General features: G+C 37.4%; 2 protein-coding genes across 2 annotated transcripts in view; one reads left to right on the forward strand and one right to left on the reverse strand.

The window, feature by feature from the left end:
- Nucleotides 1-14,905, forward strand: part of LOC5568080 (protein HIRA homolog) — a 149,434-nt gene that overhangs the window by 17,920 nt on the left and 116,609 nt on the right. The window lies entirely within an intron of this gene.
- Nucleotides 11,238-12,602, reverse strand: LOC5568079 (cytidine deaminase). The gene is made up of 2 exons (XM_001651966.2): nt 12,058-12,602; nt 11,238-11,958 (listed from the first exon to the last, which is right to left on the reverse strand). Exons 1-2 carry the CDS (start codon nt 12,116-12,118, stop codon nt 11,552-11,554), a joined length of 468 nt encoding a protein of 155 aa, XP_001652016.1. The 5' UTR covers nt 12,119-12,602; the 3' UTR covers nt 11,238-11,551.

Genomic DNA, 14,905 nt, shown 5'->3' on the forward strand with positions numbered 1-14,905 from the left:
TTTTGATAATCATTACCTTAGTCAGGTGAAGTCTAGACAAAATGAATTTGGAATGATCTACCTGCTTTTTCACGTAGCAGTGACGTGTGGATTATTTTGAGTGTACCGTTCTATGTCACCATTTACCGTGCACACTAGTGCACCATTCATCGTGCGTATAGATTTCGCCATGATTTAATTTTGTTTCTTGAAGAAACGTTGTTGATGGAGCAACTATGTTGCTAATAGTGAGCGCACTCATTTTTAAGACTGTTCAAATCTTCATTTACAATAAAAAACATAAAAGTTTAAAAATTGGTTAAATAATTATTTTTTCATTAAAATCGTTATAGGAGGTTTGACTGTATTGTCTAAATCATTCCATATTCGCTCAAAAACTAAATATGAAGTAGTTTAATCACGATATAACAATAAATCTAATATTACCGAATAATTTCATGCCTTTTACACTATTGCACGGTAATAGGAACCATACATACTGAGAGGGATCCATTCACCGTGCATTTGGGTTTCGACTGAAACACAATATAAAATTCTAATTTGCATAAAATCTCATTGCTCATACGATGAAATACATCTTACTAAGAGTATCCACAATGAAAACTTGTTGAAATTTTGAAAAAAATCATACTAAAATGAAAAATGTGAATTTTTGGTGTTTCTACTAAGAGTGTTGAAAAATCTTATTATCAAACAGAATTCACATGATTTTGACTACATAAACTAGGTTTTTCAAAATGCTTTGTGACAAAAACTACTTCATTTCATCAGTTTTACCTTATTTTGCTGACAAAAAAATAATTTGTGAAAATTGTATGAATATTCTGCAGGAATTTGTATATGTGCACGGTGAATGGAGGCCGCACGGTGACTGGTGACTTAACGGTATATTTATTATTTGACTACGAATTATCTATATGTAAATGGCGTAACGCCATTTATCACAAAGCACATTTGGCATAATCATCTTTCATCAAGAACAGGCATATTTTGAAAGAAGGGATATAATTTTAGTTACGCCAAATGGTCATTATGCCAAATTTCGGGAAATTTGCGCAGTCCATTGGGCATTTGATCTTAAAACAGAAAAGACATAAAAAGCAGTTTTCACCTAACATGACGCCCCATCCTGAAATTCTTCAAGAACTCCTCAAAGAGTTCTCATAACGACTTTTCCAAAGCAACTCTTTTTCAACATTCAAATTGCTACTCCAGTAAATAATTTCTCTGGAGATAATATCACAAAATTTATTAGGCAGTGTTCTTTTTTCTCAAGTTTTCTCAATACATTCGTGTAGCGCACGCTCAAACTTCGATTCTTGCAAATGTTCCGTGCTTCAAAAGTTTATTTTGTGAAAAATTGGCGAAATTAAACGAAGGTGTTTTGGAACAATCAATCAATATAAAGAGTGTCTTCTCCAGCTATACACCATGAACAAATGCTTCTAATCGGTTCAATTTCTTGGATTGCAGAGCTGGTCTTTTTGAAGACTTGTACACTATTTAAATCCTAGTCTCTAAAAAGTCATGATTTTTAATGGAAGGTCTCTACAGTCTCTATTTTAACCAAGCAATTCGTGATCAAACGTCAACATCCCACCGCAAAAGCGCTAGTGTTTGGAGGTGTTTTAACCTCCAAATTGCTAAATAACCTCCAAATCATCACCTCCAAGTTAGTTCTAATAACCTCCATTATATGAAATATGGTGGCGCGTCGATCGTCGCAAGTTTATCGTTAAACAGTAGAAATCCTTTATAAGAGAGATTTGCGGAAGCTGACATTTCTGTCAAAGTGTGAGCCAATCGAGCAGCGAGATCTGTCAAAGTGTGAGCCAAACGAACATGTGTTATGTTTGTTTTGAACTTTTCTTGAGGAGTAATGTAATCCGCTTGAAATTATTTCGGTAAAAGTAATTTTGCATGAAGCAAAAATATGAAATGTTTTACTTTTTTGAATTTTTGTCAATGCGATTTTTAGTTTTTGATTTTTTTCGGTTGTTTATTAGTTTTGATATGTAGCTCAAAGATCTAAAACGAAACAAAATACACTTTATAGCAATGAGGAAGTCATGTCCGTGTTACAATATTATTCTCGACGCCGAGCAAAATCAGCACTGCTGGTCTGTTGCCAAATCATTCCATTTTACTTCCGCTTATCTCTCTATAAAGGATCACTATTGAACAGTCAATAGAACACATTTTCCCTTTTTCTACTTCAAGTGAATAAACTGTTACGCGATTATTCTACAGAAGAGTCTGAAAAATCCTTCAGACATTTCTTATCATATTCATGGATGTAAAGTTTCATGAATACCTTCAGTGATTTCTTTCAGGCACTCTTCCAGAAATTCCTGTAAAGGTTACCCCACCGACTCTCCCAGAAATACTTCAAGCGTTTTTTCAAGGAAAGCTTACACTGTTTTCTCCAGAATTTACTCCTGGCAATCCTTGAATACTCCAACGCAACTAGCTCCTGTAATTTACTCAGGGTTCTCTGATAATTTTCAGCGACTAAAGACTGGACTCGAAAAAAATGAGACAGACAAAAATGATCACCAAATATTCATTTTAATTCGGATACTTCTCAAATTTTCAGGGAATAAATAACTATATATTAGCTATGTTTTGGCATAATTTATTTATTGAATTTTCTCCCCCAAGCTGAATGCTCGTACATTTCTCTTCACACTGCTCAAAAAATCTTGGGCGAGGCTTTGCCCATCTTTCTTACACAATTTCTCTCAGTTTTTCTTCAAAGCTTCATCGGCTGTGAATGCTTTTCCGCTTTTCTTCAAAATTTTTCGATAGGACGAAGTTTTGGTGTATTTGGTGGGTTCGCCTCCTTCGGGACCACATTAACGCCATTCATTTCGTACCATACCGTACCAATCCACCAGGCTTGGCGTAGTGGCCATCAAGATCCGGCCAGAACAGCGTGACCACGGTGAGAGCGGAGGAAGGACAGCAAGCGTTTCTGCAAGCTTTCCTCTCGATAAATCTGCCCGTTCATGGTACCGGTTGTAACGAACGGCTTGCTGTACCATCCTCGAAGATCGCCTGCCACAAAGTTCCTTTCGCGAATTTCTCCATCTTTCGCTTCCGGAACTTTTCCGGTACCTCCATGCGGGACGTACCGACACAAAATTCGAGGCTGGGGATTGGTTTGATGTCCGGTTTGATGTATGTGTCGTCGTCCATGACGAGACTGCCTGGCTTGACCAGCCACTCACGGTACAGCTTCCGCGCACGCAAATTGGGCTACCGTGTTTTGCTTGTCAGTCCGGTTTGGCGCCATCCTGACCTCAAAAACACGTAGCCCAGCAGATTATGTTAGGAAAGTTTGGGTTATTCTTAAAGTACTGCTCTATCTTTCGTGCCTTCTCTGGGAATTGTTTTCGGTTTTCGGCCGCTTCCAGCGCGCCGCTCGATGGTCTTCGTCTCCTGGAACATCTTCACAACGCGGGACAAATTGAGTCAAAATTCTTACAAAATCATTCAAAAAATCACCTGTGCGACTGACCAGGATTATCGATCACTGGCAGTGATTCACTGCGCCCAAAATTTGCTGGTGTAGCTCTTCTTTCGAATGCATCTTGAGAACGACTCGACAGATCGCGATAAAATTTTGCACGCATAAACATAACGCTCTAAACTAGTATTACCCAAAATTTCCTTTTTTTTCACGCGATAAAAAGTTACACCCAAAACAAAGTGTCGCATTTTTTCCGAGTACATGATATCCTCCAGTAATTCTTCCATTAATCACATCTGAGTTCTTAGGAGATCTTCTGAACATTCCTACTGGAGATCTGTCAAGAAAATCTATGTTCCACAGTTTTTAAGTAATTCGCTTAGGTGTGAGTAGTGTGTTGTCTTTTTATTCCGTTGCATGCTCATGTGGGACGAGTGACGGAATCAGTATTAAATTATTTAAGTATTAACCCGTATAGGCCTGAGTGAAAGCAACAATACTAAAACCCTTACCGCTCACCGAATACTTAACGGATTCAAATAATTTTTTGTCAGTATACTGGCCCACATATCTAGTTCCTAAAAGTGGCCAAAGGATCTCGGAAATATTCCTGTGGTCGGAAATATTTTGGTGGGTCACTGGGTCAGGTCGGGTAAAAAAGGGCTATTTTTTGGGACACGCCAAGTTGTCTATATTTATTTGCAATGGCAATTATTTTAATTTTCATAAATCATTAAGATCTGATATTCAATATTATAAATGAAGAGGTAAGCACCGTTTAGAATGTACTGGATGTGGTCACTCGGGCTTAATGCCCTAAAGAATCGGCTATAGATTTGTAAGATACTAAACCGTTTCAATTCTCTAACAGCAGAAATTAAACATAATAGTTTACTGAACTACGTTCCCATGGGCTTGACACATATGTTTAGATACAAATTGGCCACTTTGTCGTAAGTTTGAGGCACCCTGGGGACCCAAAATGATTATTTCAAGGGTCAAACAAATGCAGGACATAAGGTTATCAAACTCAATCGTTTCTCAAAATGTTTATGCTGATGCGATTTTCTTGAAATTCCTTGATATAGTGGCCACATTATAGCCGATTCAGAAAATTATCTGTTACTTGAAATTTGCCCACCTCCAGGGGCACAGAAGTACAGCACCTTTTTCAGCCGACCTGACCCAGTAACCCACCTGAATAACTCTGGACAAAAAAAAAATCCCGAAATCCTTTGGCCAATTTTAGAAACTAGATATGCGTGCCAGTATACTGACAAAAAATAATTTAAATCCGTTAAGTACTCACTGAGCGGTGAGAGTTTTAGTAATTTTTCTTTCACTCAGGCCTATACGGGTTAAATCGTATCCGGTGCGCGTTGTGCGATTGCAAACATATATTCGTGTTAAGTTGAGGATGGATTACCAACTGGTGAGCTCGTTTCATGCTCATGGCAACACATTTTAATCGTGGCAACCTTACGCTTATGTAATTTTCAAACAGGCTATGGATGGTTCGTCACTACAAGTGTCGGCATAAATCCTTAGGTATTAATGTTTTATATAATTTTAATATACACATTCCTTTCTTTTTTCGTCATTACTGAAACAATCTTTCAATAGTTCGACATTATAAATGTCGACGTACAATCTTTTGCCAACATCTTTTTACCACGAGATAAAAATGCAAAAAATACGGCTTTTACATAAAACTATGTAGGGTGCCGTTACCATTGATTGTAATGTACCAGTAGATTGGACTATGGAATAAAACGTTCATTTTTCGATAAAAATGACATGTGTTATTTTTGGTGGAAAGATCGCCTTTAGTTTAGTCGATTTGCCAAATTTCAGCTTTTTGTTCTATCAAAAAGTCATATAAACAATTAAGTTTACGCACCAATAGTTGCCGTCGTGTTCCAGTAGTGGATCAACGGAAGGAAGCAGTTTTTAAAATGGATGTATAAAAATGAAGAAAAGTCCAAGAGATGATCTTTATGCTTCATTCAAAAGATATTAGTTGCTGTTCCGAGAGAAAAATCTTAAACCTATGTAAAAATTTACCATTTTGTTTAAAATTCCTTGTATCATTCCCGAACGTCTAATACTGGAGCACTAGCGCAACTACTGAAACACGTGTACCAATAGTGGCTCAAGCGATTTTATGTTAAAAAATAGTTTTATCACTCTTTTTATATTTTTCCCATATAGTAGAGGTTGAAATCTTTCTGTTGACGCCAAAAGATCTCTGTTAAGGCTTTTCGTTATTTTGTTATGATTTTTCATAGCTTAGGTAGTCCACCAATGGCACCGGCACCCTAAAAGTCGTATTCTTCTCCACGTCACCAACCAAAGGTGACATTCATATCTTGTTCCTCCCTCACTAATCTACACCCTTCCCGTGATGATTGTGGAGATGCAGAGGTATTCTCAGTCTCTAGAAGCAACAATCATTTCACACTAACAGTCCTTACCCATTCCAACTGACTGTAAGGACTTGGCCGGAGCCGCTATTGATAAATAGTATGAGAGCTGCTAAAATGTGCACTTCGGGAGTAAGCGCAAAGTCCCATCCCTTTTTTAGATCGAAGTGCAATAAAGCTATCCATGAGACAGCTACGATCAGTTGCTTTTTAGTTTACTGAACTTCAATCAAGCTTAAATAAAAAATGATGGGAAAAGGTTTAGTAATTCGTACAAAATAACATCGCGAAGACTTGATTCTTACTCACTTCTGTGCATTAATTTACGGAAAACTGAGTCAAAATTCTCACAAAATCATTCCAAAAATCTTCCGAATCCTTTGAATCAATTATTCACAACATTATGAGCAGGGTTTCCACATCATCCTGGGTGGATGTCTGACCGAAGTCAGGATTCATATTGAACCTTACACAAAAATCTCAGATTCCATAACATGATTTAAGAATCGAAATTCTGAGAATGTCCTAGAAAAAAATCTTATTGAAAACGAGTTTGATTTTGCTCAAACCACCGGTGGGCGGAGCCAAATGTTTGACGAACCGATGTACCGTCTGTAGGGATGTTGCACGAACACCGACGTCATCATGTCAAATTGAGTTTTTTTTAGCAAATTCACCAGGGATTCTTTAATTATTCCTCAACCAATTTTTCCAGACATTTCAGGGAATTCATCAGCAGTTTTACCTTTGATTCAAAAAATCCATCCAGGGATTATACCAGGATTTGTACTACAGGGATTCCATCAGGATTTTAACCAGGAATTTCTCCAGGTTATCGTCTTGGAATATCTTTAGGAGTTTCACCAAAATTTCTTCAAGATTCCACCAGGTGTTCCTCCAGAAATTTAATCAAGATTTTGTCCAGTAATTTTACAAGAAATTTCGGTAAGAATTCTTTTATAAATTCCTCCCGAAAATTCACCTGGAATTCCTCATGGGATTCCATCAGAAGTTCCTACAGGGATTCCATCAGTGATTACTCTGAGAACCAGGAGTTCTTCTTCTTCTTGGCGTTACTTCCACACTGGGACAGAGGCTGCTTCTCAGCTTGCTGTTCAATGAGCACTTCCATAGTTTTTAACTGAGAGCTTTCTTTGTCAAAGTTGCTATTTTCGCATTCGTTTATCGTGTGGCAGGTACGAAGATACTCTATGCCCTGGGAAGTCAAGGAAATTTCCATTACGAAAAGATCCTGGACCGACCGGAAATTGAACCCAGAAACCTTCAGCGGACTCTAACCACATGGCTAAGGAAGGCCTCTAGAATCAAGAGCTATGCTAGGGAATCAAACACGATTTCATCCAGGCCTTCCATCAGGACAACTTCTAAAGATTCAATCATAAATTTCACGAAGGATTCATTCAGGAGTTCCTTCAGGGTTTTTATCAGGACTCTCTCTAGGGATTCCATCGGAAGTTCCTCTAGAAATTTCATCAAGAGTTCTTCTGTGAATTTCATCAGGAATTCTTTCAGGGATTCCATCTGGAATTCTCCAGAGATTCGATCAGGAGTTATTTCAGGGATTGCACCTGAAACTCAACTAGAGAACTCATCAGAAGTTTCTCTAGGGATTTTATTAGGAGATATGGACTGGAATTCATCCATGGACTCTGTCAGTAGTTGCTCTAGGAATTCCAGCATAAGTTATTCTCGGGATTTCATCAGGAATTCCTCCAATGATTCCATCAAGAGTTCTTTCAAGAATATCTTTACAAATTCATCCAAGGATTTCTTCAGGAGTTTCCCCAGGGATTCCATCAGGAGCTCCTGTAGGGATTCTATCAGGAGTAACTTTGGGGCTTTCATCAGAGTTCTTCTGGAGGCTCCATCAAAAGTTCCTTCTGAGGTTTCACCCGGAATTTTTCAAGAGATTAAATCAGATGTTCCTTGAGGAATTCCATCAATGTTTCTTCAATAAATATTATCAGGAATTCCTGTAGGGATTCTATCAGGAATTCTATCCGAAAACTTAACACGAATTCTTCCAGGGATTCCATCAGCAGTCCTTTCAATGATTAGGAGTTCTTTCAAGAATATCTATAGATATTCTTCCAAGGATTCCATCAGGAGTTCCTATAGGGATACTATCAGGATTACCTTTAGAGCTTCCATCAGAGTTCTTCTGGGGATTGCATCAGGAGTTCCTCCAGAGTTCTTTCAGAGATTCCACCTAAATTACCGCCAAAGATTCTATCAGGAGTTCCTCGAGAGATTGAGGAATTCCATCAGGATTCCTTCTAGAAATATCATTAAGAACTCTTCTAGGGATTCTTACAGGAGTTCCATCAGGAATTCCTCCAGGGATTCCATCAAAAGTACCTTCGGCGATTGCAACTAGAACTCCTCCAGATATTCCATCAGGAATACCTCTAGCAATTCCATTAGAAGTTTCTTCAACCATTCCATCAGCAGTTCCTTCAGAGATTCCTTCTGGAATTCTTCCAGAGATTCTGTCAGGGATTCCATCACTAGTTATTGTATGAATTTCATCAGAAATTCCTCCATTGATTTACTCAGGAGCTTTTTCAACAATATAATTAGGATTTCTTCCAAGGATTTCATTAGGAATTCCTCTGAGATTTCCCCTGGAATTCCTTAAGAGATTCTATCAGGAGTTCCTCTAGAGATCATATCAGGAGTTCTTCGAGGAATTCCATCAATACTTCTTCTTGGAATATTATAAAAAGTTCCTCTATAGATTCTATCAGGAGTTCCTTCTGGACACTTATCAGAAATTCCTCCAGAAATTTCATGAGGAGTTCATCTAGAGATTTCACCAGGAGTCCCTTCAATGATTCTATCAGAAATCCTTCAACAATGACTTTATATTCCTCCAAGGACTCCATCAGGAGTTCCTCCAGGGATTCTATCAGGAGTGTCTTTAGAGCTACCATTAGAGTTCTTCTGAGGATTTCATCAGGAGTTCCTCCAGGATTTCCATCAAGAGTTCCTTCAGAGATTATAGCTAGCATTTCTTCCGAGGTTCTCTTAGGAATTCCTCCAGAGTTTAAATCAGGAGTTCCCCTACGAATTCCATCAGGATTTCTTCTAGAGATATCATAGGGATTTCTCTAGGCATTTTTTCAGGAGTTCCATCAGGAATTATATCAGGAATTCCTCCAGGGATTTTATCAGGAGTTCCTATAGCTATCCCATAAAGAATTCTTCAAGGGATATAATCAGGAGGAAGACATCACACAAGGAAAAATCTTTGGAGAAAACACTGGTGGAATTTATAAAAGAATTTATTGAAGACTCCCTAGAGGAATACCGAAGGATAACCTGGGGGATCCTCTCAAAAAATTGCAAGTGGAATCTCTAAAGGAATTCCTGCTGATATCCCGTGTACAAAATTTTGATGAATTCTTTTGCAGTATTCCTGTTGGAATTCTTGGTGGAATCCCTGTAGGAACTTGATGAATCCTTAGATAAATTGTGGGTAATATCTGAATATAAAAGCTTGAAGTTTCGCTGGAGGAATTCTTAAATAAATCTTTGGAGGGTTTTTTGGTGGAATTCTTGAAGGAAGCATTGGATGAACTACTGGAGAAATCCCTTGGGAAGTATTTGTATTGATTCCTGGAGAAATATGTTGAAAAATTACTAGGAAGAATCGCTGAAGAAATTCCTGGTGAATTTTCTGAAGTAACTCCTTGTGGAATTTAAGGAGGAACAAAGTCCTGGTGAAATCCTTGGGGGAATTTTTGATGATGAATTTCTTGAGTAATCCCTTGAGAAATATCTGAAAGAATTCGTGATGTGATTCCTGGGTAACGCATGATGGAATCCTTGGAACTAACTTATAGAGAAATTTCTGAGGAAATCTTTGAAAAAATTGTTATAACAATCTCTGGAGGAATTCTAGGAGGCTGGCTAGGAGTTAGCCCTGAAGAATTACTGAATAAATTCCTTGAGGATTTTTTTAGACAGATCTTTGAAGGAATCAGTGGAGGAAATCCACAATAATTTGTAGAGGAACCTCTGAAGGAATCCTTGGAAAAACTCCACCTGAAGGTATGCCTGAAGAATGTTCCTCGGAGGAATTTCTGGTTGAATCTGTGGATTGATTTCTAGAGGAATTATTGATAAAGGACTCATACAAAAAGAGAGGAAGGGGTCGAAAAAGTTGAAATTTAGCGTGACATAATATGTGTACCATCTTAGGGATGGTAGGTAAATGAAACCACTAAAAGATTCTGGATAGAATGTTTGAAAAAAAAAAAAAATACCATAGCCATTTCCATATCAATGACTGCTCAGAATATTTCCCGAAAGAGACCCCTCATAATTTCAGAGTTTTGCCGGTATATTTCGTACAAATTATAATTGGAGTTCCTCATAAATATTTATTTCTTCCGGTACTTAAATGTTGAAACTTCTTCTCTTCCGTACTGCGATGATTGCCAGAAAATCGCTAAAATATTCTCCCTCACAGCCAGATCATTCGAAAAAATAACAATCACATATTCACATATCACATATTGACTAACTTGGGGGCGGAGTCAATGTTGGTCAAACCGTCTGAGCGTCTGTGGGCTGCATAACGCAACAAACACTTTGAATGGTTCGGCACTAGAAGTGTCGACATATTTTTGTACATAATAGTAGAATAAAAGAAGACTAGAGTGATGATTGATCCTTTGATCGCGACGCTTGTCTTTGCGAAGTCATACCATACGTGGTTCACTGGAAAATGCGATAGGAAACGAGATTCCTTACCTCTTTTTAATTGTGCTTGACTTAGTCTTTCAATCTACTGGTTGAGTAGACAACATTGTTTAGTCATTAGTTTAGTTCCAAAAAAATTCTCTATAGTACATAAATTAACTGGACGAGTGGAACTTGTTATCTTTTTCTACTGAAAATCACAACTAACTGTTTAATGATTACTGATTGGATAGATTGATGATCATGTGTTCTGCCACGGCTGGTGTAAAGTTCAGCAATGCGTGACGATTCATACACGTTTAAAAATTGTATAAAAGGGATCGGAAATGAATAGAAATGAATCGAATGGAGGATCTAGAACGCCAACATCCTAAAAACTTAAAGTACTATAGGGCAAGAGGATGATGTGTAACGTCTTTTATCATTAGTGCTGTTTCTTTATATATCGCATCAGTGTTTTATGACTTACGCTAGTTTACCACAAGCAGATAAAAATGTCATATTTGAACATGGTAGTAATTTGCATTTTATCATACCGTTATGCTATTATGTTTATGATTAGGAGACTATGAAGTTCTAAAACAAAAACTTGATGAATGAAAAAAAAAACACTGTTTGTCTATGGAATATATTATGCAATATATATATTTGGTGCAAATAGTATGATCATGTTGAATAAGTCTACGGTTTGATTTATGCTTTTACTAGCCTCATCAGATCCAACTCGGAATCTCTGTGGTTTGACCACGTGAACATCTTCGTTCTTATCTTACCATCGCAAAATCTGGTGTATATATCTTGTTTAGGGTAAAACATGTACATTGTATGTGTTTGTCTCTCTCCTCTCAACAAGTGGGAATATTAAAGTAGCATCGCCTAAGTTTCTCAAACCCATATCATTCTCAAATGTACTCGCTTTCTCTTCTACCTACTTGTGCAGAAAGTTCGGCCGAAATGCATGGGGCAGCAACTTGTCGATTGACGTCAACATAACGCGTGCTGGCGATGGCTTCGCGAGGTAAACCGGCATGTTCTTGTTGCAAAACTCCGACAGAGTCTGGCGACAGGTTCCGCACGGGGACGTGAACTCCGTTTCCTGGTAGGCGACCACGGCGAGCGATTCAAACTCCCGGAACCCTTCGCTGATGGCCTTACAGATGGCGTTCCGTTCGGCGCAAACACTTGGGGCAAAGGTGCCATTCTCCACATTGCACCCGGTAATGATTTCACCGGTTTTGGTCCTCAAGGCCGCCCCCACCGCGAAATTGCTGTACGGACAGTAAGCGTTGTTGCGAACCTTAATCGCCGCGTTGATAAGCTCCTGCACTTTCGCATCTGTGTGTATGGATATGAATGAGAATTAGGCACGGGGGGTTAAAGCAAGGTCATCGCATTAGATCAGATCAGATCAGCGCAGATTACCACTGCACTTACCAAGGGTTGAAAACTCCACAACCGATTCGCCGTCGACCACTCCGTTGATGTTGTTGTTCATGATATCCAGCGAGTGGTCGTCGTCTTCCTAAGATGATGTGCGCTCGGGCTGAAGTACAAATGCGAAATGAAAAGCGAGATCCCCGACCCCTTCTCTTGACTAGAGATGTAACAAGTACGAATTCGTAGAACAAATATTTATAAAAATAGCCCTAATAAAATTTAGCCACTCCACTCCGCTTGCCGTGTGGTGATATTGTTGCGATTGATGCAAATAAAAATTTGCCACTTATCACGTCCAGGATTGCCTAATATATATGTATATATGTACTCTTGCTTGGCTTAGTCTTTCAATCTACTGGTTGAGTAGACAGACATGGTTTAGTCTTTAGCTTAGTTCCACATAATTTCTCTATAGTTTATAAATTAACCGAGCGAGTGGAACTTGTTATCACTTTCTTCTGCAAATCGCAACTAACTGTTCGATGGGATAGATTGTTGATTTTCTGCTCTGCCACAGCTGGTGGTGGTCTGGTGTTGGTAAGAGGTAAAGAAAAAAACCCTGACTAATCAACCCATCAGTGAGGTCATCTTTTCTGTACTGATTCAAATTATCGTGATCCATCATACTATTCGCGTACGTGATCGAGATATCAACATTTTCCAAGTGACCCTGAAGACGTTTTTTTCGGAAAACTGATTCAAATTGTCGTAATTTTGATGAATTATTCATAATTGAATGATTCGAGATTTCATAAAGCAAACTTTAGACAAATGAAGTTGTTCCAGTTATGGCCATGATGGTTCCCTATTTCGACATAGTTTAAAGTGGAAAAGTGCCCATCAAATGCAGAGTATGTTATAAGCTATAACTTAAATATGGCTCTAATGGGGCCCTTTCCCACTTTAAATCATTTTTAATTGCTCTATATACACCGTTTATATGCATAAATGCATATGGTGGTTACTGGGGTATGTCCTAATTGTGGTACAATATCCTCAATAAAATTTCAAATGTCTCCTATCGGAAAATGGCCTACTTAAGCTCTTCCAGTTTTTGTTAGCACCGTGAAAACTAGGCAAAAAACTGATTTGGAACTTCATATATCGATAAAAATCTGAAATGTTGATGCTACTACGAAAATCTTATAAGATTTTGGATGTAAAAATAAGCTTTGCATAAAGTTTTGTTTATTGACTTCAATTTTTTTCACAGCAGTTCGTTCTTCCATTATTCATAGGCATTATGTGCACAAAATTGTATAGATTCTAAAATAAATTTTCAATAAATATAATTTATATGAAACATCTAGGAACGGGGCAATATGGTCATAGCCGGTCAAAGCTATCTTATCACAAAAATAGATAACCAAAAATGGCATGTCATTTTAGCAGTTTAATTGCAATATTGTTATCGCACGTGATTTCAATTAAAACTAGAATTTTTAACTGGTTAAACTTATTTGAACGACTATGTTTGAAAACTGAAGCTCTTAGAACCATGATTTATTGAACTGTCAGCAAAACATATTATTTCATGATTCAAATCAGACTTCAACCCAGTTTTTGTACTAAACTCTATCATACATTATTGTCTTCTTCTAAATTAAGCCTTGCAAATTGTTTTCCAATTAAAATAATAAGATTTAGTATGGCGGCTCATATTGCCCCGTAGGGGGGACCATTTCGCCCCGTATAGTGTAGAGTCACACACAAAATAGTGTTTTTCAAAAATGTTCCCAAAAAAATTCTAAGTAATCTTTTTACCAAAATACAACTGTGGTATGAAAGGAGATGCTTCAAACTACAAATTAAGCTTATGGATCGATTAAATTGTATTGTTTTTCTATGCTTTTCAAGAACTTTTGCTTAGGTGGACCATACTGCCCCTATTGACCCTATATGGTGTTGTACAGGAATACTAGTAGTCCGGCAAATGCGAGCTTTTTTTTACATATATTTTTAGTTTAGTTCACACCAATAATTTTTAAGTGATGATGAATTCATCCCTTAATAAAATTTAGTCATCTTATAACTTCAAATATGAAATTTAAAGCCAAACCAAAAAAAAAATCAAGAGCACAAATCTGGTGAACTGAACATCTGTTTGAGTCGAAAACTTGATCAATTGGTTACCGCCAGCAAGTGATCAATCGATCAAGTTTTCAGCCCTAACGGATGTCTCGTTCTCCAAATTTGTGCCCTTGAAAATTGTTAAGTTTAGCTCTTGTTTCGTCTACACCTTAAGCGTCTGTAATTCTGTAAGTTCTTCCTTTGCATCATGAATAAAATATACCTACTTATTTTTATTCCTCAATGTTTATATTTTATGTTAGTTACACACTCTGATCAAAAATGTTTGCATTATTTTTTATTGAAAACTATTTTTAGAGCTCTTTTGGATTTGTAATTTTCAAACATATCCTCAAAAACCATTATACTTATCGAAAATATTTAAAAGTTTTAATAATCAATTAATGAATTATACTTTAAAATTTTTCATTAGATTTATTTTTGAAACTTTCAAAGAACTATCGAAGCAAGTAAATCTATGGTCACCTTATATTAAACTTCCGCTGATCATTTATGTATTTAATGTATTTCTTGAATCTGTTGAAAAAGTGAATTTCATTTCTGAAAATGAGTAGGCACCCTGTATATCTTTGTACAATATAGTTTTTATTTTTTTACAGCAGACCCCTACTAAGGAAAAAAAGGCGCAACCCTTATTTGAGATCAATAAACATTGTTTTTATCCACACGGTTTAATGCCGCCCACAGACGCTCAGTTTGTTTGACCAACATTGGCTCCGCCCCCAAGTTAGTCAAACCAATTAATGTTCGTACG

This window comes from Aedes aegypti, chromosome 2 (assembly GCF_002204515.2).
Source record: "Aedes aegypti strain LVP_AGWG chromosome 2, AaegL5.0 Primary Assembly, whole genome shotgun sequence".
NCBI classification, from domain to species: domain Eukaryota; kingdom Metazoa; phylum Arthropoda; class Insecta; order Diptera; family Culicidae; genus Aedes; species Aedes aegypti.